Raw genomic sequence first — 25,614 nt, 5'->3', positions numbered from 1 at the left:
AGAAAATATGACTCATATAAGGGGCTCACCTCCTCCTAATACCTCAGTCTTTACGCTAAAGCATTTTTAGTAATTTCATTTTTAGTAATTTCTTTGTGATTCAGGGGACTAAATTTAAGCTTTAGTGTAAAGAGCGAGGTATTGACGAGTGGGTGAACCCTCTCATATACATAATAAAAACGTACGAATATAGAAGTTTGTTACGTAAGCTAATTCATAAGTTACATATATCTTTTACTAATGAAAACGTTCGTAAAAACTAAAAGTTCTAGTTGCCTTTTTAAGTACCCAAAAATTGGAGGGCAACTGGGCCTCCTCTCCCTCCTTTTTTCTCAAAATCATTCGATCAAAACTATGGGAAAGCCATTTAGCCAAAAAGATAAATATGCAAATTTCGCTTTAATTATTCACCTGCGGAGAGCCGAAATCAAAACATAGATTAACTAAAAAATGTTCAGAAATTAAATAAAAAAACAATTTTTTTTTTACTGAAAGTAAGGAGCAACATTAAAACTTAAAACGAACAGAAATCACCCCGTATATGAAAGGGGCTGTTCCCTCTTCAACGCCCTACTCTTTACGCTAAAGTTTTACTGTTTTAAAAAATAAAGTTGAGAGAAAGAGTCAAACCTTAGCGCAAAGAGCAGGGCGTTGAACAGGGAACAGCCCCTTTTTTTGCCGTAGCAAAAAACGTGTTTTTTGTCGTAGCAAAAAACAGCAAATTTGCAGTCTCCGGCATTTGTCGTCATTACCTCTAGGATTCAAAATGGCCAGAGGGGATAGCCCGCAAATTTGGCTAGGAATAAATCACCGATTTTAATATTCGCAGGATTCATGCCTAGTAAATGAAAGATTATAAAGTAAAAGAAACTTATCTTTCCGTGAGGGCCGAGCCTCACTAATGTATCCAAGTGAACAATCAGTCCAAACTGTGCGAGGTCGGCAAAACTGCTAATCCTTCTCTACACTAAACAGCGTAATTAACGCGGAGGCAAATTATATCCAATTTTCTCTACACACCACACTTGGCTATCGTATCTAATTTTCTCAATTCAAAACGCCAAAAATCTGATTGTGTGATAAATTCAAGTATCAGATTGCACAATTTCTGTAGTCACTGAATTAATTCATGGTTAAGGAATCAAGTTCAAACAATTCAAAAGTTCAAACAGGTGTAATCCCTTTGAGAGCTAGTTCAATACTGCAGCATATCAGTATACTGCAGGCATCTTATTTGAATTAGATACATTTTTTTTCGGTAATCTCGGTTATAACGTTTTTTTCTGATATTATAAGAAATAGAAACATTCAGATTGAAATAAAGATTTTTAATTTTATGAATGGCTTAAGAATATTAAGTGGAAACTTTCAGGGCATGATGAGGGGGATGTACAACTGACGAAAAGGCAATATGCGCAAACTTCCTTGTATGAAATTACTCCGTATATGACAGGGGCTTTTCCTCTTCAACGCCCTGCTCTTTACGCTAAAGGCTTTTACTGTTTTAAGATGTAGAGTTAAGAGAAAGAGTCAAAATTAAGAGAAAGAGTCTTTTTAGTGTAGAGAAGGATTAGCAGTTGGGCCGACCTCGCACAGTTTGGACGGATTGTTCACTTGGATAAATTAGTGAGGCTCGGCCCTCACGGAAAGATAAGTTTCTTTCACTTTATAATCTTTCATTTACTAGGCATGAATCCTACGAACATTAAAATCGGTGATTTTTTCCTAACCAAATTTGTGGGCTATCCCTTCTGGCCAATTCAAATCCTAGAGGTAATGACGACGAATACCGGAGACTGCAAATTTGCTGTTTTTTGCTACGGCAAAAAAAGAGGCTGTTCCCTCTTCAACGTCCTGCTCTTTGCGCTAAAGTTTGACTCTTTCTCTCAACTCTAATTTTTAAAACAGTAAAAACTTTAGCATAAAGAGCAGGGCGTTGAAGAGGGAACAGCCCCTTTCATATACGGGGTAATTTTTGCTCGTTTTAAGTTTTAATGTTGCTCCTTACTTTCAGTTAAAAAAACTTTTTTTATTTAATTGTAGATAAGAACTTGAAACTTCTACAGTAGGGTTCTCGGATACGATGAATGCGATGGTGTGATTTCCCTTAAGATCGTATGACTTTTAGGGGGTGTTTCCCCCGATTTTTCAAAATAAAGCAAATTTTCTCAGGCTCGTAACTTTTGATAAGTAAGACTAAATTTGATGAAACTTAAATATTTAAAATCAGCACGAAAAATCCAATTCTTTTGATGTATCTATTAGTATCAAAATTCCGTTTTTTAGAGTTTCGTTTACTAATGAGCCGGGTCTTTACAGCCTTACTACAGTTCGTTACTAGATCTAGACAAGCTTTCTAATGAGCTAAACTGGATTTGGATTTACTTAAAAGGTCCCTTTGAAGACAAAATTTGCTTATTTTTTTATCAGGGAAGTTTGTGTTACAAATTTCGGTTTTATTCTTCTTTACCCTACTGTCAAAACTTTCTTCATAATTTCAGGTTTTTTTATAACCTTTTTTCACTTACTGCTTGAAAATTTATAACACAATTCTAATTCATAAATAGCAATACATAGCTGCAACTTAGCGGGGAGGACTTTTCCCGCACGTTTCGTATATAATCTTTCGTATATAATCTAGTACTGCTTTGCTATTCCGACAAACGTTACTAAGAATGTGGCTATAGATTCATTTGGGTCTGTGTTTTTTATTTTATTTTTTTATGGCAAATGTTTTGATGTTTTTGCCTTTTTACTTAAATATAGGGCTTCCTTAAACTTTTTTTTATAAATATTTAAGTCTATGGTTAATAACACCTTAATATATCCTGTGCTTCAGTGTATAACCAAAAATATTAATTACTGAAGAGCCCGAGAATTTTTTGTTCTTTTCTTTTGTTCTTTCTTCAGACGTTCACCTTTCGATGAGACCCATTATGTGGTGAGAATATGTGCCTTATGTCTACTGGTCTAAAATTTGATTAAATAGAAAACTAGTTTTTTCAACTGAAAGTAAGGAGCAACATTAAAGCTTAAAACAAACAGAAATCGTTTTGACTGTGAAGGGGGCTGCCCCTTCCTCAACTCTCGCTCTTTACGCTATATTAAATAAAAAACTTTTCAAACTAAAAGTAAGGAGCGATATTAAAACTTAAAACGAAAAAAAATTATTTCCTATATAAAAGGGGTTGTCCCCTTCTCAACGCCCTGCTCTTTACACTAAAAATTGACCCTGTCTCAGACTTCTACTTTTCAAAACAATAAAAAACTTTTGATTAGTAAAACTAAACTTGATGAAACTTATATATTTGAAATCAGCATAAAATTTCCTTTTGACGTATCTATAGGTATCAAATTTATGTTTTTTTAGAGTTTCGGTTAACAATGAGCGGGGCCGCTCCTTGCTTACAGTTCTGTAACTGTTTGAAACTCTCAAAGTGCTTTAAAAATACCTCTGATTGAAATTTAAGATACCTTGTGTTTGAGCAGCATTTCTTAAAGAATTGTGAAAAAAATCAAGCTTTAGCATAAAGACTGAGAGTCGAGGAGGGGGCAGCCCCCATCATATAATGAACAGTTTCTGTTCTTTTTTAGCTTTAATGTTGCACCTTACTTTCAGATGAAAAACCGGAAATCCGATCATATATTTTTGTCCAGTGACATTTTAAAGTTCAAAGTTTTCGGGTAAAATATCAGCGAACGCCTATTTCTAATTCACGAGAATATGCAAGGCTGAATACTCTCAGAATTCCCTTAATACCCAATGCTCTGTTTAGATATGTCAACAATTCAAATGTATTCTAAGGTTGGTTTCAGCCTCCATGAGTCCAAACAGTAGGTGCGTTGTTTTCATTATTTGAACGCCAAGGGGGGAGGGCCCGATATATGAAAGGAGAAAAGTTTCATGTCGGTTAGGTTTTCTGAAGCAGCCTTTTCAGAGAGCATGCGCACACCGGACAATGACAAATAGACCAATCGTAAGAAAACGACCTTAACTTTAAACGCAATGTGGTTGTTTTCTGGGTAATTAACGATTTGAACAAGAGCTAAGAGCTCATATGGCACTTGTGACGAGGCGAGAAGAGCTAATAGCCAAGAGATCATATGGCATGAGCTCTAACAAAATTCTATGAATCAATAGATTGATTTAAAAAGGAAAATAAGAGGCTTAATGCCGGCCAGGATCTAAAATAAGAGCTCTGAGTCACGATGTCCTTCTAAATATCAAAATTCATTAAGATCCGATCACCCACTCGTAAGTTATAAATAATTATTTTTTTCAAATTTTTCCTCTCCCTTTAGCCCCAGGTGGTCGAATCTGGGAAAACGACTTTATCAAGTCAAATTGTGCAGCTCCCTGACACGCCTACCAATTTTAATCGTCGTTGCACGTCCAGAAGCACCAAACTCCCCAAATCACTGAACCCCTCCCCCCAACTCCCCCACAGGGAGCGAACCCAGTACGATTCTGTCAATCACGTATCATGGACATTTGTTTATTCTATCCAACAAGCTTCATCCCGATTGCTCCACTCCAAGTGTTTTTCCAAGATTTCCCCCTCCAACTCCCTCCAATGTCAAAACATCTGGTTGGGATTTGAAATAAGAGCTCTGAGACATGAATTCCTTCTAAAAATCAAATTTCATTAAGATCCGATCATCTATTCGTAAGATAAAAATACCCCCATTTTCACGTTTTCCAAGAATTCTGGTTTCCCCCTCCAACTCCCCCAATGTCACAGGATCTGGTCGGAATTTAAAATTAGAACTTTAAAGCACAAGATCCTTCTAAATATCAAATTTCATTAAGATCTGGTCACCCTTTCGTAAGTTACAAATACTTCAATTTTCAAAATTACCCCCCACCCAATTCCACCAAAGAGAGCAGATCTGGTTCGGTTATGTCAGTCACGTATCTTAGACAGGTTTCTATTCTTCCCAACCAGTTTTATCCTGATCTCGCCGCTTTAAGTATTTTCTAAGATTTCCGGTCCCCCCCCCCCAAACTGCCCCCCCCCCCCAATTACGCTTGATCCGGTTGACATTTAAAATAAGGGATCTGATTTACAAGGTCCTTCTAAATATGAAGTTTCACGAAGATCCGATCACTCCTTCGTTAAAAGTTAAAAATACGTCATTTTTTCTTATTTTCAGAGTTAGCCCCCCCCCCCAATAGAGCGTATCCGTTCCAATTATGTAAATCACGTATGTAAGACTTCTGCTCTTATTTTTCCCACCAAGTTTCATCCCGATCCCTCCAATCTAAGCGTTTTCCATTATTTTAGGCTCCCCACCCCAAACATCCCCCAATGTCACCAGATCTGGTCAGGATTTAAAGTAAGAGCTTTGAGACACAATATCCTTCTAAATATCAAATTTCATTGAGATTCGATCTCCCGTTCGTAAGTTAAAAATACCTCATTTTTTCTAATTTTTCAGAATTAACCGCTCCCCCAACTACCCCAAAGAGAGCGGATCCGTTCCAATAATGTCATTCATGTTTTTAGGACTTGTGGTTATTTTTCCCACCATGTTTCATCCCGATCCCTCCCCTCTAAGTGTTTTCCATGTTTTAGGTTTCCCCCTCCCAACTCCCCCCCCCCCAATGTCACCAAATCCGGTCGGGTTTAAAATAAGAGCTCTGAGACACGATATCCTTCTAAATATCAAATTTCATTGAGATTCGATCACCCGTTCATAAGTTAAAAATACCACATTTTTTCTAATTTTTCAGAATTACCCCCCCCCCCCCCCAACTACCCCAAAGAGAGCGGATCCGTTCCGGTTATGTCAATCATGTATCTAGGACTTGTGCTTATTTTTCCCACCAAGTTTCATCCCAATCCCTCCACTCTAAGTGTTTTCCAAGATTTTAGGTTTACCCTCCCATATCCCCCCCCCAATGTCACCAGATCTGGTCGGGATTTAATATAACAGCTCTGAGACACGATATCCTTCCAAACATCAAATTTCATTAAGATCTGATCAACAGTTCGTAAGTTAAAAATACTTCTATTTTTCTATTTTTTTCCGAAATAACCGGCCCCCCCCCCAGATGGTATAATTGGGAAAACGACTATTTCTAATTTAAGCTGGTCCCGTCCTTGATGCTCCTGCCAAATTCCATCGTCCTAGCTTACCTGGAAGTGCCTAAAGTAGCAAAACCGGGACTGACAGACTGACAGACAGACCGACAGACCGACAGAATCGGCGATTGCTATATGTCACTTGCTTAATACCAAGTGCCATAAAAACTGGATTTCGACCAGCCTTTTGGGGAGAGATAATCTTTGCACAGCAGTAATATTGAGCGTGTGGTGTGGCCCCCTGTGGAAGTAAGAACTACGTTGTAAAACTGTTTTGAATCCTTATAATGAATAATGATCCGTCAAGATCAATAAATTCTCTTATAAAACTTGAGAGCCGAAAGACAGATCAAAACATGAACTTGCTCCTATTCGCTGCCTCTCCTCCTTCATGGCCATTTTCATGGCTTTTTCACCAATACGATTAGTAAAGATGGTGGATGCAGCGAGGATCTAAAAACTAGAATAGGCAAGGCCCAGGGGTTTTTCTATGCTGTTTAAAACGTTGGAAAGAATTGGAAGATAAGTTTGCAAACCAAGATTAGAATATTAGAATCTATTGCAAGGGCAGTGGTTAGTAAAGCTCCGAAATGTGGGCACTTGAGAAGCCAGGTGAGTATCTCTAAGATCAGCTTGTTCAGCTTCTTATTTCAGTGGTTTTATCGCACTTTTTCTGCCTATAATGAATGAAGGGTTGACATGGCTAGGACAAGATTTACAGATGAGTGACGACCTATAGCCTAAGAGTATTCTTTTTGGCAATCTATGTGGGGTCAAACGAAACGTAGGTTGTTCCAAACGGGGCGGGAGGACAAACGGGGTGGGGAATTAGGACTTCCGGGGAGTGGGTAAAAAGTGAAACTTTCGATATATTGAGGCACAGGATGGGGTACGCAGCTGAGTTGGCTTTAGGCAGCTTGGTGTTGTAGTTCACTGTTAACTATTGCTACTATTTTTACCCCCGCAACTTTGCCAGCACGGAGAGTTGCTTGAGTGCTACAATTGCTCAAATTTGTGCGCTAAACAGTGATTTGGATACAACAGTAAAAAATAAGCCTTGCAGCTTCCGCTGCGACACACACACGGTACGTTAAGTATACTCAGATTTGTTTTTTGTCCAGTTTTAGTATTTAACAAACAAATACAAAGTAGAAACAATAGGGAAAATCTTTTCAAGACAGTGGAAATCAGTTCTGTGAATATTTCGGCCCTATGTTTAAGGGCCGTCTTCAGCACAATACGAGAACAAGAGAGAAAATATGTATACATAAATAAACTTACATTAAATTGTGAGAATTAAAACTAAATAATGTTTTTATAAAACTTTTAAAAAAAACAGCCTTAGCATCCTTACTTCAACGAAGTTCAACCAGGACTGACAAAAAGAATGAAGTGAGAATATAAATTCATTCAAACTAAAGAGAACAAAGTGATTAAATGCAATTTCTCAGAGCCAACCTTGCTTTTTTAGCAGCCTGTCTCAAAGGCCTTTTCGTAGCTGGTTCAATACTATTATAAATCGGTTTAGTAAAATATTTTGTTATATTATTTTTAATTAAATTTGAGTATAAAGAATTTAGTGAGTATTCCCCTCCCTGTTCAAAGAAATATTATTATTATTTATTTTGAGATTCATTTCAATTGATTCTCGAACCACCTGTTTTATCTCCAATTCATTACTGATGAGTGAAGATTTTTCAAAAAGTATCGTGTGGGACGGATTATTAAATATATGCCAACCTAAAGCAGAATGAAAGGAGTTGTTGGAACTATTTGAAATTAATGCCTTGTCTATGTCTTTTTTATGCTGTTGTAACCGTTTTCTAGATTCTGATGGGTCCTGCCGACATAGTATTTTCCACAATCACAGAGTATTTGATAGACCCCTCTTTGGCGAGTAACTGGGGTCTTATCTTTACCGGAATTTAAGAAATTAATGATTTTAAAATTATTAGTAAAAACTACGTACAGATTATTTTTTGTGGAAATATTTTTTAATTTTGTTTAAAGTGAAGATATCTATTGTTTTGTGTTGGCTTTTGATAGATAGTGAAATCCAGTTTATCAGCATTACGAATAATTAACACATCTAAAAACGGTAGTTTCTTTTCAATTTCAACTTCTAGGGTGAACTGCAAATTTCGGTCATAAGTGTTAAGATGATCGAAAAAGCCCCGAAGTTCAGCTTCCCCATAATATGATTTTTGGGATATACGGAAGATAGACAATATTTGAGGGCTTATCAGTAGCCTCACATTGTGAAATATCTTCTTCGATTTTACAAGAATTTCTTTTTATTCTACGGTTAGTTATTTTATTGACAAAAGGAATGGGGTATCCATTACCTAAAAGAATATCTCTGATAAAGTTTATTTCTGCATTTATATACGAATCGGAGCAAATATTCAGGACACGATCAATGAGGGAAGTTACAACTGCTCTTTTAACTTCTGGGGGGTGATTTGAATTAAAGTGAAGATATCTATTGTTTTGTGTTGGCTTTTGATAGATAGTGAAATCCAGTTTATCAGCATTAAGAATAATTAACACATCTAAAAACGGTAGTTTCTTTTCAATTTCAACTTCTAGGGTGAACTGCAAATTTCGGTCATAAGCGTTAAGATGATCTAAAAAGCCCCGAAGTTCAGCTTCCCCATAATTCCAAAGTGAAATTACGTCATCCATATAACGACCCCAATAGACCTGTTTTAAAAAATAAGAATTTAATGCCCAATTTTCAAGGTTCAAAGCGCGATTTGGTTAGTTCAACTTCCCCTTCACTATGTCCTGAAAGTTTCAACTTAATGCCCTAACTAACTAACATTTTTCAAAGCATAGAGATCAAAGTCATAATCTTGTTTGATTTAGTGACGATTCATTTGGTTATCCAGTACTTAGGAGGAAAGGGCTACAATGTGGTCGAGTAAGTAACTGAAAAACTGCCACCGGAGCCGAACACAATTAAATACACTTTTTTTTAATCTTGTTCTGTTCAGAATTTCACTGCCTTCTGTAACATTTCTACTCCATTTAAATCTCCTCTTACCACCTCTTTCCACTCAACTCTAGGACGTGTCGGTTTTCGTTTGGCCCTAGGTGGATCGCCAAAATGCATAGTTTTTGGCAGCCCATCATCTTATAATGGAACTGATATTGACAATTAGCATTCCTATCATGTATATGCCACAGAGATGGCTATTGCTGATGGCCATTCAACAGGCTTACTGGCAGGGCCACAGAGAGCCGACTAAACCAGAGAAAACGATATTTCCCTCTCCGCTCTCATAACATATTACCGATTGTTACTTTTAATGACTCTTTTCGTAGTACTAATATAAATGAATGTAGCAGGTCACAAGAGTCATACGAGAAAAAAAATTAAAACTTATAACAAAAAAAATTACTACAAACATAATTGTGACCACTGCCCTCTTCTCCCAAAATGAAAGCTCTAAGGCCTATTGTGTCTTTTGCTTTTTATTGAATACTATATGTATTTTTAACAGTGTACTTAAACTTTTCAAAACACCGACAAAAAACAAAAATAAATAACGATACTAATCAAGATGACTGGAAAGCACTAATAAAAACGAACTGAATGTTTAATATATAATGATTTATTTAGCAGAAATAATATTTTTATTTAAAAAAAAAATCCTACAAATTTATAATGAAAAACCTTTCTGAATATTGTTTTTCAGTAAAGCGCAAATGACGCAAAACACTTTAGAGCTTTAAGAGTAGGAGGGTGGACAGCATCCAGACTCCTATTTGTAGTAATTTTCGCTCGCTTTAAGTTGGAATCAAAATAGAAAAAAACAGTTTGTTCAGCTCAAAGTAAGGAGCAATACTAAAACTTAAAACGGACTGAAATTATTCAACACCTCACTCTTCACGGTAAAGTTTTTCGGTACTTATAAATAAGTTGCTTATTTTTTTAATCAAACGACCCTTGTCTTTCAGGAGTCTTTTGAAAGAACTGGGACAAAATTTACACTTCAGCGTAATTATGAAGACGTTGAGGGCGGGGAAACCCCCCTCGTATCAGCAATAATTTCTATTCATTTTTAAGTTTTAATGTTGCTCCTTACTTTGAGCAGAAAGAACTTGTTTTTATTATTTAATTTCTGATCGTTTAATTTTTGATCGTTTCTAAATAACACAGGGAAATCTGGGGGAAAAGTCCCCTTTCCCGTTGAAATATTCCCTGGAAAACTCAATCCTGGTGAACTACCCTGACAATTACCCTTAAGATGTCCAGGCGAAAAAATTAGTCGAGAAAGTAAGACATATCAAAAAAAGTTTCGTATAAGAATTCTCGCAAATTCCCCCAGTATAATCTTTCCCCTAAAAACTTAAACCCCCTCGAAACTTCCATTCGCCCTAGTAAATTCTGCCCATTGAAAATCCCTCCAGAAGAAAGTTCCACCTCTCCTCCCCACCTGAAAAATGCACGCATACTTTCCAATGACAAATACTGCACGTAAACAATAGGCAAATTTTATAACTAAAAGACATTTCCGCAGGGATTGTGGGGGTCCTATTATCTCCAAAGACATAGTTATTGGGCCTTTCAACTATGGGGAAAAGAACAGCTATTTCAAAATTTTGATCGGGTGATTTTGGGAAAGAAGTGGAGTAGGAGGAGGGCTAGTTGCCCTCCAATGCTTCTGGTCACTTCAAAAGGGCGCTAGAACTTTTTATTTCCGTTAGAATGACCCCTATCCCGATGCCCTAGGCCAAATGGGTCGATATGATCACCCCCTGGGAAAAGAAGAAAAAAATAACCAACAAAGAAATAAATAAACACTCATCCGTGATCTTTCTTCTGGGAAAAAATACAAAATTCCACATTTTTGAAGATGGGAGCTTGAAACCCCTACAGCAGGGTTCTCTAATAGACTGAATCTGATGGTGTGACTTTCGTTCAGATTCTATGGCTTTTATGGGATGTTCACCCCCTTGTTTTCGAGTTTCAGGAAAAGTTTCTCAGGCTCATAATCTTTGATGGGTATGACAAAACTTAATGATTATATATTTTTAAATCAGCATGAAAATTCAATTCTTGTGATATAGTTATTTGTATAAAAATTTCGTTTCTTATAGTTTCAGTTACTATTTAGCCGGGTCGCTCCTTATTTACAGTTCGTTACCACGAAGTGTTTGACTGAATATTTCACCCTCTTGCAATCTATTGTCTTCACGGAAATGATCAAAGCAGTTACATATTGGGAGATAAAACTTTTGGAAACTTCTTTTGATGGGTAGATTGAAGTTGTCTTATTAAGGCGTTTTGGGTACTATCACAGTACCCAATAAAAAATTTCTCTCTACGGGCAGCCCTGTCTAACATTGGCAGAAATGCTACAATAAAATCAAAGCAACGGAACTGTATAAATATAATATTAACAGCTTAACAAGCAAACTTAAATTTTAATTCGAAGTTCAGAACTAGAATAAGCGAGCCTAAAAAAGAACATTTGGAGAAACCCTGAATGGATCAAGCAGGGACCTTTGGCCAAGTTATCATTTAATACAAGAGAATCGTTATCCCCTTCTTAGTGATCACGTCACCAAATCTATTTGCATTATTACCAAATATATTAGGTAATCCAGCTGTAAGCCAGCTAATTCAAACATGGAAAGATGGCACTATGTTACAATTTTCTTTTATCTATTCTATCTCCCGCTCTTAAGTTATTATTAATTGTTTTTAATTACTTAATAGAAGCCCAAATAAACTTCTAGCAAAATGTCTGCAATCACACTAGCAATTATGTTTTTTAGGTGTTTGACGGATGCCTTATCCATTTTACAATGATATTATTAGTAAAATGAGTAAAATATTAATAACATTATTGATAATTAATAAATTGTTAATAAAAATTTTCCACCGTCTGTAAAGAGGGAAACCCCTAAAATATAGAAGTTCGAAAACCATATAGGTTCATAATGAGCATAAATAGATTTTGTGCTGGTTCAACATATTTAAATTTGATAAGGTTTGGTGTTAATTGTCACAAGCTATTAGCATGAAAAAATGTACATATTTAAAAAAATACAAAAAGAGGAATAATCCTAAATTATAGTATGAACTATTGGAAAATTCTTCCCTAGTTTCATCATGTCTGAGAGCCCTAGAGTGTTGGTTTTATTTACTCATATATAAAAACATAAACTTTTGATTCTTCTCTGAAAAGGATAGCTGCAGATTCGAGTCTTTTTACGAGGCGGAATGGGTTTGTATTTAATTTTATCGTGCCAGAGGTTATAAATATCGGGAGGGGAGTCTTTTGAATGAAAATTCTAAGTCTAAGGGCTCTTCTCAAACAATTTTGGCCCGAATGGAGCCAACATTATATCGTGTGATGATTATAAAACCACAAATTAATTTAAGCCATTATAAAAGTACCTATGTAAGCTTTTGGTCGCTGTGAATATTGCACAAAAAAAAATAATGAAAGCAAAGACCGACAGCAAAGCTTAAATAAGCAGCAATTATAGTCTTCCAGTCTTCAGTATTAAAAGAGAAATTTCTGTCCCCATACTCAATACGTCATTCTGGTACTTTGCGCTAAAGTTTATCATTAATTTTAAAAGTAGAACTTTGAAAATGAGTCAAACTTAAGCAGACAGAGTGATGTATTGAGGAAGGAAACCCTTATGGAGTAAACCATATAACCCTTATATGGAGTAAACACTTGAGTTTTAATTGTTTGATCTTTGGGCAATTCTAAGCAAAATGGCTATCTCAAAATTCATACTAAGCGTCTTTTGGGTACAGAGAAGTCGTGAGATAGGGGTTTGCAGTCTTTCAATCACCTTTTACCCTTGAAAATGGTACCAGAATCTTCAATTTTTAATAAAATTGATCCTCTCAAACAGTTTATTCGACCACCCCTTCAAAGGCAACGTTGTAACGTTGCCTATATAATGGTCATACGGCTCCAATGTTTTATTATTTATTTTTTTCTGTTCGTAATTTCTGTTCGTTTTAAGTTTTAATGTCGCTCCTTACTTTCAGTTAAAAAAACTAGTTTTTTTTATTTAATTTCTGAACGTTTTTGAATTAATGCATGTTTGATTTTGGATCTCCGCACATAAATTATTGAAATGAAATTAGTATATTAATTTTTTTTGGCTAAATGGCTTTCTCTTAGTTTTGATCAGACAATTTTGAGAAATAAGGGGTGGGGAAGGAGGTCTAGCTGCCCTCCAATTTTTCAGTTACTTAAAAAGGCTACTAGAACTTTTAATTTTCAACGAACGTTTTTATTAGTAAAAAATATACGTAACTTAAGAATTAACTTACGTAACAAACTTTTATATTCTTATATTTTTATTATGTGTACGAGGGGATTTGTACCCTCGTTAATACCTCGCTCTTTACACTAAATCGGAAGTTTTGTCCCAATTCTTTAAGAATGACCCCTGAATCAAAAAGGCCGTAGAATAAACAGTTGAAATTACTAAAAATATTTTAGCATAAAGAGCGAGGAATTTATCTCCTCCTAAATACCTCGCTCTTTATGCTAAATTATTTTTAGAACCCCTCATATGCGTAATAATCTCTGTTCGTTTTAAATTTCAATGCTATTCCTTACTTTCATTTGAAAAAACGTTTTCATGTTTATTTTTTCATTGTTTTTTTTATAGTAATGCTAGAAAATCCTGCGCCCTTTTCATTGAATTTTTCATCCCCCATGACATATTCCTCAAAGGAAAGATCCTCCCACAAAGCCCTCTCCCATCAACCCCACCCCCCAAACCAAAAAATCCCCATGAAAACGTCTGTACACTTCCCAATAACCATTACTATATGTAAACACTGGTCAAAGTTTGTAACTTGCAGCCCCTCCCCCAGGAATTGTGGGGGAGTAAGTCATTCCCAAAGACATAGTTATTATGGTTTTCGACTATGCGGAACAAAATGGCTATCTTAAAATTTTAATCGGTTGACTTTTGAAAAAAATTGGCGTGGGAGGGGGCCTATTTGCCCTCCAATTTTTTTATCACTTAAAAAGGGCACTAGAACTTTTCATTTCCGTAAGAATGAGCCCTTTTGCGACACTCTAAGACCACCTGGTCGATACGATGACCCCTGGGGAAAAGAAAAAAAAAAACAACAAACAAACAAATAAACACGCAACCGTGATTTGTCTTCTGGCAAAAAATATGAAATTCCACATTTTTTTAGATAGGAGCTTGAAATTTTTGCTATAGAGTTTTCTGATATGCCGAATGCGATAGTGTGATTTTCGTTAAGATTCTATGACTTTTAGGGGATGTTTCCCCCTTTTTCCAAAATAGGGCAAATTTTCTCAGGCTCGTAACTTTTAATGACAAAGACTAAATTAATTGAAACTTATATATTTAGAATCAGCGTGAAAATTCGATTCTTTTGATGTAGCTATTGATATCAAAATTCAATTTTTTAGAGTTTTGGTTACTATTGAGCCGGATCGCTCCTAACTACAGTTCGTTACCACGAACTGTTTGATATATATATCTATATATATATATATATATATATATATATATATATATATATATATATATATATATATATATATATATATATATATATATATATATATATATGTTTTTTTACTTGTTAGTTTTAGATTTTATTTTACAGATTATCTTATATTTTATCTTTGATCTTAGCGCTAAAGAATTCCGTTTTTTAGAGTTCCGTTTACTATTGAGCCGGGTCGCCCCTTACTACAGTTCTTTACCACGAACTGTTTGAAAAGAAAATAATTCGGTATTTCGGGGCTTCTGACATTATTACTCCTTTGCGGAAGTTAGGGTCAAAATTGAAAAAGGATTATATTTTTTCTCTGGGCCCCTTCCACCTCTCAGTTCGTTTATTTTCCCGTTAGTTTTCACTTGTTTTCGCTTTATAGTTGTGTTATCTCTTAGCAGTTCTTTCGTTACTTGAGTTATGGTTGTGGTATATATGTTTTATCGCTCGTATAGTTGTGTTATTTTCAAATTATACTCCATAATAGAGAGGCTCCGAACACCCAGCATTGTATATTAAGCTCTGAATTTGACGTTTTTTTCTAACGTGACCAGATTCGTCCTGCGCCCTTTTCATTGAATTTTTTCCCCCATGGCATATTTCACCAAGGAAAGATCCTCCCACATAGCCCCCTCCCTCAACCCTACCCCCAAAACCAAAAAAATCCCCCTGAAAACGTCTGTACACTTCCCAATAACCATTATTATATGTAAACACTGGTTGAAGTTTGTAACTTGCAGCCCCTCCCCCAGGAACTGTGGGGGAGTAAGTCATCCCCAAATACATAGTTATTATGATTTTTGACTACGCTGAACAAAATGGCTATCTCAAAATTTTGATCCGTTGACTTTGGGGAAAAAATGAGCGCGGGAGGGGGCCTAGATGCCCTCCAATTTTTTTGGTCACTTAAAAAGGGCACTAGAACTTTTCATTTACGTTAGAATGAGCCCTCTTGCGACATTCTAGACCACTTGGTCGATACGATGACCCCTGGGAAAAAAAAACAAAAACAAACAAACAAATAAACACGCACCCGTGATTTGTCTTCTGGCAAAAAATGCAAAATTCCACATTTTTGTAGATAGGAGCTTGAAACTTCTACAGTAGGGTTCTCTAATACTCTGAATCTGATGGTGTCATTTTCGTTAAGATCCTACGACTTTTAGGGGGTGTTTCCTCCTATTTTCCTAAATAAGGCAAATTTTCTCAGGCTCGTAACTTTTGATGGGTAAGACTAAACTTGATGAAACTTATATATTTAAAATCAGCATTAAAATGCAATTCTTTTGATGTAGCTATTGATACCAAAATTCAATTTTTTAGAGTTTTGGTTACTATTGAGCCGGATCGCTCCTTACTACAGTTCGTTACCACGAACTGTTTGATGTAGGGGAGTATTTATGTTGCTTGCAAATTACTGCTCAAAACTTTTATATACAAAATTTAGTGTTTAAAGCAAATTCCCGTCATTAAACTCCTTTGTGTGATCACATCAGCAAATTTGTTTATATTATTGGCAAATAAATTAGGTAATCCAGCTGTAGACCTAAGCCAGCGAATTCAAACATGGAGAGGTGACGATTACAATATGTTGCATATTTTTTTTTATCTATCCGGTTTTTCCTCCGCTCTGAAATTACAACTAATTATTTTGAATTACTTAATGATCACATCAGCAAATTTGTTTTCATTATTTCCAACTACATTAGATAATCTACCTGTAAGCCAGCTAATTCAAACATGGAGAGGTGATAATGACAATATGCAGAGTATTTTTTTAAAATTTGTATCTATTCGGTTTTTCCTCTGCTCTGAAATTACCAGTAATTGCTTTTACTTACTTAATACAAAGCCAAACAAACTACTAACAAAATGTTTGCAGTCACATTAGCAAATATGTTTGCAGGTTTTCTAACGACTAACTAATTTACATTACAACGCTATTACTAATCAAATCTATCATGATAATTATTGATAAGTAAAACTTGACCCTCATGTGCAAAAAGTAAAACCGTTAAATATGGAAGTTCGAAAACTAAATAAAAGTCATATGCACATAATGAGAATTATCTATTTTTATAGTAATTCCAAACATTTGAAATTAGTTAGGTTTAGGTCAATTGTCAAAAGTTATTAGCATAAGAAAATTTGCCTTCTTAAAAATAGGAAAAAACAATCGTAAAATAGGGTGCGATCTATGGAAAATCCTTCTTTAGTTTCAACATGTCTGAGAAGCCTAGATTGTGGCTTTTATCTATTCATATATGAAGACACACAATTATGATTTTCTCGGAGAAGGATAGCTATAGATAGGTGTCATTTTATGGGATGGAAGGGGTTTTTGGTGTAATTTTGTCATGCCAGAGGTCTTAACAATAGGGTTGGAGTCAGTTGAATTAGAATTTAAAGTATGAGGGTCCTTCTCAGACAATTTTAGCCCAAATTTATCCAAAATACTTTTGTGTGAAAATTATAAGATAACAAATTATTTTGAATAACTGAAAAAGAATGTAAGCTTCTGTTTCCTCTGAATATTACATTAAAAGGAAAACAAGTTTTTTTCAATGAAAGTTGAGAAAGGCAGCAAAGCTTAAAACAAGCAAAGTATTCCTTGTACGAGGTGTTTGTCCCCTTATCTCAACCCTTATTTTTGTCGTTATTTTTTGTTGTTTTTTAACCAAATAGTTTCTCTTTAGTGTGTTTATCTATTTAGGTTTTTAATCCGTATTGACAGAATTTTATTTTGCTTTACAGGATAGAGAAGGGAAACAGATGTTAAAATCCTTCGCTAATAAAACACCGGGTTTGCTACCGGGTACTAAACATCAGGTTTGCAACCAACAGTCAAGGATGTTGCTAATATTGCTGAGGATGTTGCTGAGGCAAAACCTTGAAGCTCTATTAAAAACTAAGAAGACAGAGAGAAGGCTTTGGCTCTTGAGGTTGCAAAGTTAACAGAAAAATCGAAACAAAAAGAACAAGAGGGGAGTTTATCTCTGCTCTAAACTTTGAAAGCACTTTACCGAAAGTATGTATGTGTCCAACAAAAGTGTTCATAGGTTAATTACTATTTATTTTTTACTTGCAAATTACTATTCAAATTTACTGGCAAATTACTGTTCAAAACTTTTGTATACAAAATTTAGTGTTTAAAGTAAATGCCCGTCATTAAACTCCCCATTCTTGAGACATTGTAAAAAGTACTTAAAAAAGCGAAAAGGCGATTGTGTTTGAGTATTCCCTTAAGTCATTAGTGCAAAGGGGAAAATGAAACCTCAAGGTAAAGGGGGCTGATGAGGAAGGGGCAACCCCTCTCTCATACGGAATTGTTTTTGTTCTTGGTAAGAATTTTCGCCTGTCTTCGCTTTATTTAAATAATTTTTTTTTAATTCTGGTTGTTTTTAGTACCAAACTAAAATTAACCTCGGTGTAACGAGGGCTATCACTCTATTAAATCTCTCTCTTTACAGCAAAATTCAGCTTTATATAGAAAACTCTGAGAAAATAAGCTCATTTAGCGTAGGCAGTAGGCTATTTTATTTTTGAATTGAAGCACAGTCATTCATAATAGATTATTGTCTCTGCACTAAAATGGAAAGTCTTGTCCCCATACCACATGCTTCATCCTTTATTCATCCACGCATTTCCCCCTTCCCCCCTAATGAAGGGGGGTCAGAAGTTGAATCTGAATATTCATTAAATACATTTTAGTCAACTCTTTTGTAAAGTCAGAATATATGGGATAAAACAGTTTTAAGGCCTTGTGTACTCCTTTCCGTCTAAATCTTTGTTCGATAAAATTTTAGATATGCCTGGGCCAAACTTACTGTTTACGAATAAAAATGCTAAAATTCGGCACTTTCTTGTAATCTGTTTTGTTGCTTTAAAAGGAATAGATTTTTAAATCTCCACTCAAGTGAGTCATCTTCAAAAAAATCATGACAACTAGTTTGATGAAATAACCCCCGGGAAAAAAGTATGAATGACCATCCTCCTCGGTAAAAATAAGAGACTTAATATTTCGTATATTGAGGTTTTAGGGCTGTTATTTATATCAAATTTTATTGCATAATTTCGGTCAAGATTGCACCGCATTTTGTGGGAATTTAACCCTTTTTTCTAAAGTTCTTCGAATTTTCATTTGCTAAACGTTTCTGCTTCTGCTCTGAAATGCCACCCTAATCGATTGGTTAGCATGCTAGACTATAAACCCTTTGTCCGTGAGGGCAGGGGTTCGAGTTTTGGTGTCGCTGGTTATTTGGTTTGAAACACGGGTCAGGGGCGTGACTATGTAAGCTCTGCCGGAGCTGACCCAGCTCTAAACAGGTACCCGAAGAAATTTTGGGAAGGTAAGCAGGAAGGGTCTGCAAAAGCTCAGGATAGTTGTCCTCTAACGTGTCTTCTCGTGTATGTTCTGGATAATACGTAATTACCGAAACGGAGATCAGCAGAGGCGGCAGGGACTGTAAAATCTAGTACTATATTTATTTTTTAAGCTACTGCTGAGCAACTTCAAAATTAATAATAGTTGCTAGATTAGAAACGATAAATGCTAGCTAGTCTTTACCCGTTTGGTAATTTGTTAGAAGTAGCACTAGTAAAAATAATAGATTGTATTGTTGCATGAACTGCGGCCAAAAATTTGTTTTAGGACTTTTCGGTTTCTGTTGACAAGGTTCTATCTTTACTTACAATTTGTAACTGCGAACTATCTCATCCTATACTCTCTTAAATGTGAGTGAGCCTACCATTCCCTCCTTCGCCCCTTCTTTCTACGTTCAAGTTTAATATCCGCATAACTCTGCGTTAAAAATGATTAATAATCTATAAAATTTTGTACCCCTTCAAACCTTAATCAGAAGGGGTGTGGGAACTTAAATGTCCACATGAATTTTACGGCACCCCCTCGCTCCCCTTTTAAGCAGACAAGCAGTTTTTGTAGCACGCCAAAGCTATTTCTGCAATAAAAGAGGAGCTATGACTCCTATTGTCAAAAAAATTCTTCAGAATGAAGGGATATTAGAGGATAAATTCAGCATTCCTTCAGCATTGTCTGAAGACTCGCAGAAAGTTACGAAATTTGGGAATAAAATTCAATTTATTAGGCACCACGGGCGCTACCTTCTCCGCCCACAGGAAAATTCACTATCCATCTTTCGTAATAACTGATGCGTAATTATACGCCATAGTGCATAATTTTATGATGCTTCAGATAAATCAGCTCTGTCTAATAAAGCGTTAAAAATAATGGTCTATATTGACCGTTTATTTTGTAGAGACTGTACCTCCTTAGGAACGAATGCACCACAGTTCATATATAGTTTTCCAATAATTCTAAACAGATTGGCTACCTTTATCTACTCGATTGGCTTTTGGTCCTCTTTGAGCCAAAGTTTTGTTTTGCTCTAAAAAATGGCTAAGAACGCTACTTTGCCGTGGCCCAATCTCTTTTGCTTTCCTTCGATTATATTTCATTCCAATATACAGAAAACTAATGTCTAAGTAGCACTTTTAAAACGAACATTGACAAAGGTAAAAATACAAGAAAGGATAAGGAATATTGATAAAAATGTAAAGAAAGATACGGAAAGCAGTTTGATTAAAAATTTACTTAATATCAGACCAACGAAACTAGACTGAATGTTTGAAATGCAATAATATCAATTCCTGAAAGTCTTGACAAATTTTGATTTTTCGATCTTATAATGAACGAAAATATGTATAAAATATATTTTGTTTCCGGTTAGTCACAAATAAGGCTCTAACCTCTAGAGGGTATTGGGATGGTGGGGAGGTGTAGTCCTATTCTTATTTGTTGTAATTTATGTCTGTTTTAAGCTTGACTTCGTCATTAATTTTAATGTATGTTTGTTCCAGGTTCTATACGTTCATCCATAGCAGTGAAGTTTTTTCCACAGCAGTATACACTGCAGTAAAGTTTCTTAGTAATTTTAAAAAGCGTCTTAATGCTTTAATTAAAAGGCCCTTGTGTTTCAGGAGTCATTCTTAAGGAATTGGGACAAAAAATTGAACTTTAGCGTAGGTTTTGAGGAGGGGGAAACCCCCTTCATATGCATAAGAATATCTGGTTTTTGTTTTAAGTTTTAATGTTGCTCCTTACTTTCAGTTGAATAAAACTTGTTTTTTTATTTAATTTCTGATTTTTTTTTAAATAGTGCCAGAAAATCTGACCCCATCTCCAGAAAGAAACCCCTCCCAAAGAGAATATCCTCTAGACCATTCAATTCCGGTGAAAATCTCCCCAGGACAATTATTCTTTAACAACTCTCTGCGTAAAATTGAGACGGAAATGAGAAAGCAAGACATATAAAAAGAATTGTGCATATGAATCCTGGCAAATTCCCCCAGTTTATAATTTTCTCTGACAAGTTCACTCCCTCGAAACTTCCCTCCCATGGGAGATTCCCACTTAGAAAAACCATCAGCAAAATTCGCCCCTCCCCCCGCCACCCAAAAATATATATATAGATACCAATAAAAAATAATATACGTAAAAAGTGGATACATTTTATGACTTAAAGACCTATCCCCTGGGGCTGTGAGGGGGATATGTTATACCCAAAGTCATAGTTATTGGGTCTTTCAACTATGATGGACAAAATGACTCTCAAAATTTTGAACGCATGATTTTGGGGAAAAACGGTGGGGGAGGGTGCCTAGGTACTCTTCAATTTTTTGGTTACTTAAAAACGACACTAGTACTTTTAATTCCCGTAATAGTAATACTATATAATAGTAATACTCCCGTACTAATACTTACTGCACTAATGATATAATAGTAATACTCCCGTCAAGTAACGAAATATATATTTTGAGGCAATAATGTGCCACTCCGTGCTGCCATGGCTTTTGAAACTAGGAGGATATTAACGTAGCCCTTTGATAGGTTGAAACCGATTGGCAGTCTTAAAGTGTTTGCTGGTTGGCATTTTGGCCTCTTCCCACTATTCTGGACCATAGTTCTGTTTCCCGCCAAAATGTGTTGGAGAAATTTCAGTTTTGACGAGGCATCTCCTGATAGTCTACGACCACTGCTTTGACAGAGTCAACATTTTGAAAAGAAAAACCATAAACAAACAAAACACGCTTCAGTGACTAACCGTATCTGGGAAAATGAAAAAATTTCATCCTCTCTCCAGTCCATAGGAATATTCAATGAACACCATCAAATAGCTGGTCAAAAACTACATATACAGTAAAGCTATAAATACTAGGAAATAAATTGTCTTCGAGGACCATTTTTGTTTAACAATCAATTGGCTATATAAAAAAATACATGTAAATAATTAGAAAAACATTGTTATATTACCAAGGATAGTGTAAATTCGTGGTACTTCTTTGCTCAGTCCCCTTGACATTGTCATAAATGAGAAAGAGCAGGGTATAAAATGTGAATTAATATCAAACAGTTCGTGGTAATGAACTACAGTAAGGAGCGACCCGGCTCAATAGTAACCAAAACTCTAAAAAATGGAATTTTGATATCAAAAGCTATATCAAAAGAATCACATTTTAATGCTAATTTTAAATATGTAAGTTTCATCAAGTTTAGTCTTACCCGTCAAAAGTTACGAGCCTGAGACATTTTGCCTTATTTTAGAAAATAATGAGAAACACCCTCTAAAAGTCATAAAATCTTAACAAAAATTACACCATCAGATTCAGCGTATCAGAGAATTTTATTGTAGAAGTTTCAATCTCCTATCTGTAAAAATGTGGAATTTTGTATTTTTTTTGCCAGAAGGCAGATCACGCAGATCACGTGTTTATTTGTTGTTGTTTTTTTGTACTTTTTTTTTTTTAAACAGTATAGTTTTTTACTGTTTTAAAAAGTAGAGTTAAGAGAAAGAGTCAAACTTTAGCGTAAAGAGCGGAGCATTGAGGAGGAAGCATCCCCTTTCGTATACAAAGTAATTTCTGTTTGTTTTAAGTTTTAATGTCGCTCCTTACTTTCCGTTAAAAAAACTTGTTTTTCTTAATTAATCTCTTCTAAATGTTGATTGGAGATATAACTTTTTTTTGTCTTTTTTAGCTCCTAAAGCAATAGGGCACCCTATTTTGGTCCCAAAAACCGTCGTTATTGTTGAGCATTTGTTAGAATTGTTAGTCATTTGTTTTCATCCATTGTTCTGATTGTCGTTCGATTTCTGGTATTTCATATGTAATACGTGTCTCATCACCTGCCATTTCCCTGAACTGAAATGACTTGAAGAGGAGACATTGGCGGTGACAATTTATGAAAAATGGCTCAATCCTGAAAATGGTCAAAATAAATCGTCAAAAATATAGGCAACTGGCTCCTCTGGGTTGGTTAAAGGAAAAAATGCAGAATAAAAATAGCGCAGTTATTGGCAATTGTTGCTCTGATCTAGATAAAAAAAACACCGTTCTTTACTAAGGCAACGGTACTTCACTGTCTATGATGCACCAAGGTAAGTGAAGCTATCCACTTTATCTATCTTAAGGTAGTGTAAAATCGTGGTATTTTTTGGTCAATCCCTTTGACATTGTCATAAATGAGAAAGAGCGTGGTATAAAATGTCAATAAATGTCTCTTCCAAAAATTGAATGGAGCTGTAACTTTTTTTTTCTTTTTTTTGGCTCCAAAAGTAATAGGACACCTCATTTCGGTCCTAAAAACCGTTATTATAGTTGAGCATTTTTTTGAATTGTTAATTTCATTTGTTTTCATCCATTGTTCTGATTGTTACTTGATTTTGGGCGTTTCATATGTAATATGTGTCTCATCACCTGTTATATCCCTGAATTGAAATGAACTGAAGACATTGACTGAGACAATTTATGAAAAATGCCTCAATCGTGAAAAAGATCAAATGAATCGTCAAAAATATAGGCAATTGGCTCCTCTGGGCTGGTTAAAGGGAAATTGTAGAATAAAAATAGCGCAGTTGTTGGCAAAGGTGTACCCAGGATTTTTCTTCGGGGGGGGGGGGGGGGGGGGGTCCGATAGGATTTTATAAATTAGCTTTAAAAACACATCAAAAATGTGTTTAAAAAATTTTATTATGTTTTACGAGTCGGACAAAACTCTGGGGCGGGAGGCTTGAGCCCCCCTGGATATAACCTTAGCTTTTGGTAATGATCATGTTGATTAAAGTAGGTCTTGGGCTTTTGAAAGCTAAGAACAGACTACACAGACAAATTATTTCTTTATAAAAGAATAAAAAAAAACTTATTTCTGACATGAAAGAAAAGTCATAAGAAGCTTAGAAATGAAAACAGAATCTTTCGAATATAAGACAAAATCAATTGAATTTGTAGCATAAATTTCTACATTCACATAAAATCAAAATATTACACTCGGTTCGTCTGAGGCTGGTTCCCGAAGAGGCTATAATATGTTCGTGCGATCATGATTGTCCACCATAAAAAGTTGATATGTTGTTTTTATGCTAAGCACAGGACAGAGAAACAGAGAATTTACTTGTAAAAATGTTGTGACTCAAAAACATATTATTGTTGTTATAAGCTTAAAATTTCATACAAAAGAACCAATCCTGTTTTGAATAGTATACGTTCATCGTACTAGCCAATTCATTCGATGCAAATTCCCTTGTGAATAAGATTCTAATTTCAATTAAATTTTATTCCTCCATAAATAAGAAGCATTGTCATTGGCTTGCAAAAATTATGTAAACAAAAACACACCAAACACCACACTTAAAGCACAACTTTTAACACATGAATTTATAACGGAAATCTCGCTTTGTGTCCTTGAAAATGGATTACCAGAATAATTTGAAAGGAGATGATGTAAAAATGAATTAAAACGAAAATTTTTCCTAAGCTTACCAGTATAAATCATGTTTCCAATATCTTTTCCAGATATATTCAAAGATCTTAAGGGATCTTTCAGGTCCACCACCGGCTTCTTCACCTCTCCCTTAAGCTGTTCTTTCACACAAGACATCTCGAATATATCTGAAATTATTTTACAACTGAATGTTTCAACTTAGTCTTAGAAAGCGCAAGCTGTTACCTCAGCCAATAGGAGCGACTTTCGAAATTCTTACCCAATGGGGAGTCAAAATTTATTTTATAGCAGCAAATCAAAGAAGAGAGAGGTATTTTTGCACCAATGGATGGGTAAAGTGTGGGCTTTCTAATTCCATTACTAGCCAATAAAGTAGAAAATCAATATCTCATTTGAATTCTGAAGCTCATGGATTTATATTAAATGTGTTTTTTGACTGTAAAAAAGGATCAAATTTTGAAACTTTCAGAAGTCTCTAAAACTAAAACTCCTTGGTGTGATTCCTAAAGCCTGTTCGTTTTAATTAACTACGTGTTCCAACTGAATATGTTTTTATAGTTTTTGTTTTGGAATTTTCTTGTAACTCTTAACTGCTTAATTCTTTAGTATAGCTCAAGCAACAACTCATAGATTATAATCATCTCTGTTGTGAAATTAAATAAAAAAACAAGTTTTTTTTAATTGAAAGTAAGGAGCGACATTAAAACTTAAAACGAACAGAAATTACTTCGTATATGAAAGGGGCTTCTTTCTCACCAACGCCCCGCTCTCTACGCTAAAGTTTGACTCTTTCTCTCAAGTCTTCTTTTTAAAACAGTACGATCACCCATGGGAAAAAAACAAAACAAAAACAAACAAATAAACACGCATCCGTGATCTGCCTTCTGGCAAAATATACAAAATTCCACGTTTTGTAGGTAGGAGCTTGAAACTTCTACAGTAGGGTTCTATGGTACGCTGAATCTGATGGTATTATTTTCGTTAAGATTCTATGACTTTTAGGGGCTGTTTCCCCCTATTTTCTAAAATAACGCAAATTTTCTCAGACTCGTAACTTTCGATGGGTAAAACTAAACTTGATGAAACTTATATATTTAAAATCAGCATTAAAATGCGATTCTTTCGATGTAGCTATTGATATCAAAACCCATTTTTTAGAGTTTTGGTTGCTATTGAGCCGGGTCGCTCCTTACTACAGTTCGTTA

The 25,614-nt window shown here is 35.2% G+C and overlaps 1 protein-coding gene across 1 annotated transcript in view; it reads right to left on the bottom strand.

Annotated features, from left to right (window-relative positions):
* The window catches only part of LOC136031744 (glutamate decarboxylase-like), a 119,064-nt gene extending 94,475 nt beyond the window's left edge, over positions 1–24,589 (bottom strand). The window contains exon 1 of the mRNA XM_065711466.1: positions 24,448–24,589. Within this exon, the coding sequence (XP_065567538.1) occupies positions 24,448–24,565 (118 nt within the window). The 5' untranslated portion in view covers positions 24,566–24,589. The remainder of the gene's footprint in view (positions 1–24,447) is intronic.
* Between the last annotated feature and the right edge of the window lie 1,025 nt (positions 24,590–25,614).

This window comes from Artemia franciscana, chromosome 10 (genome assembly GCF_032884065.1).
Source record: "Artemia franciscana chromosome 10, ASM3288406v1, whole genome shotgun sequence".
Taxonomy (NCBI): domain Eukaryota; kingdom Metazoa; phylum Arthropoda; class Branchiopoda; order Anostraca; family Artemiidae; genus Artemia; species Artemia franciscana.
The sequence above is the reverse complement of the archived record's forward strand: the minus strand, read 5'-3'. Positions and strand labels throughout refer to the sequence as shown.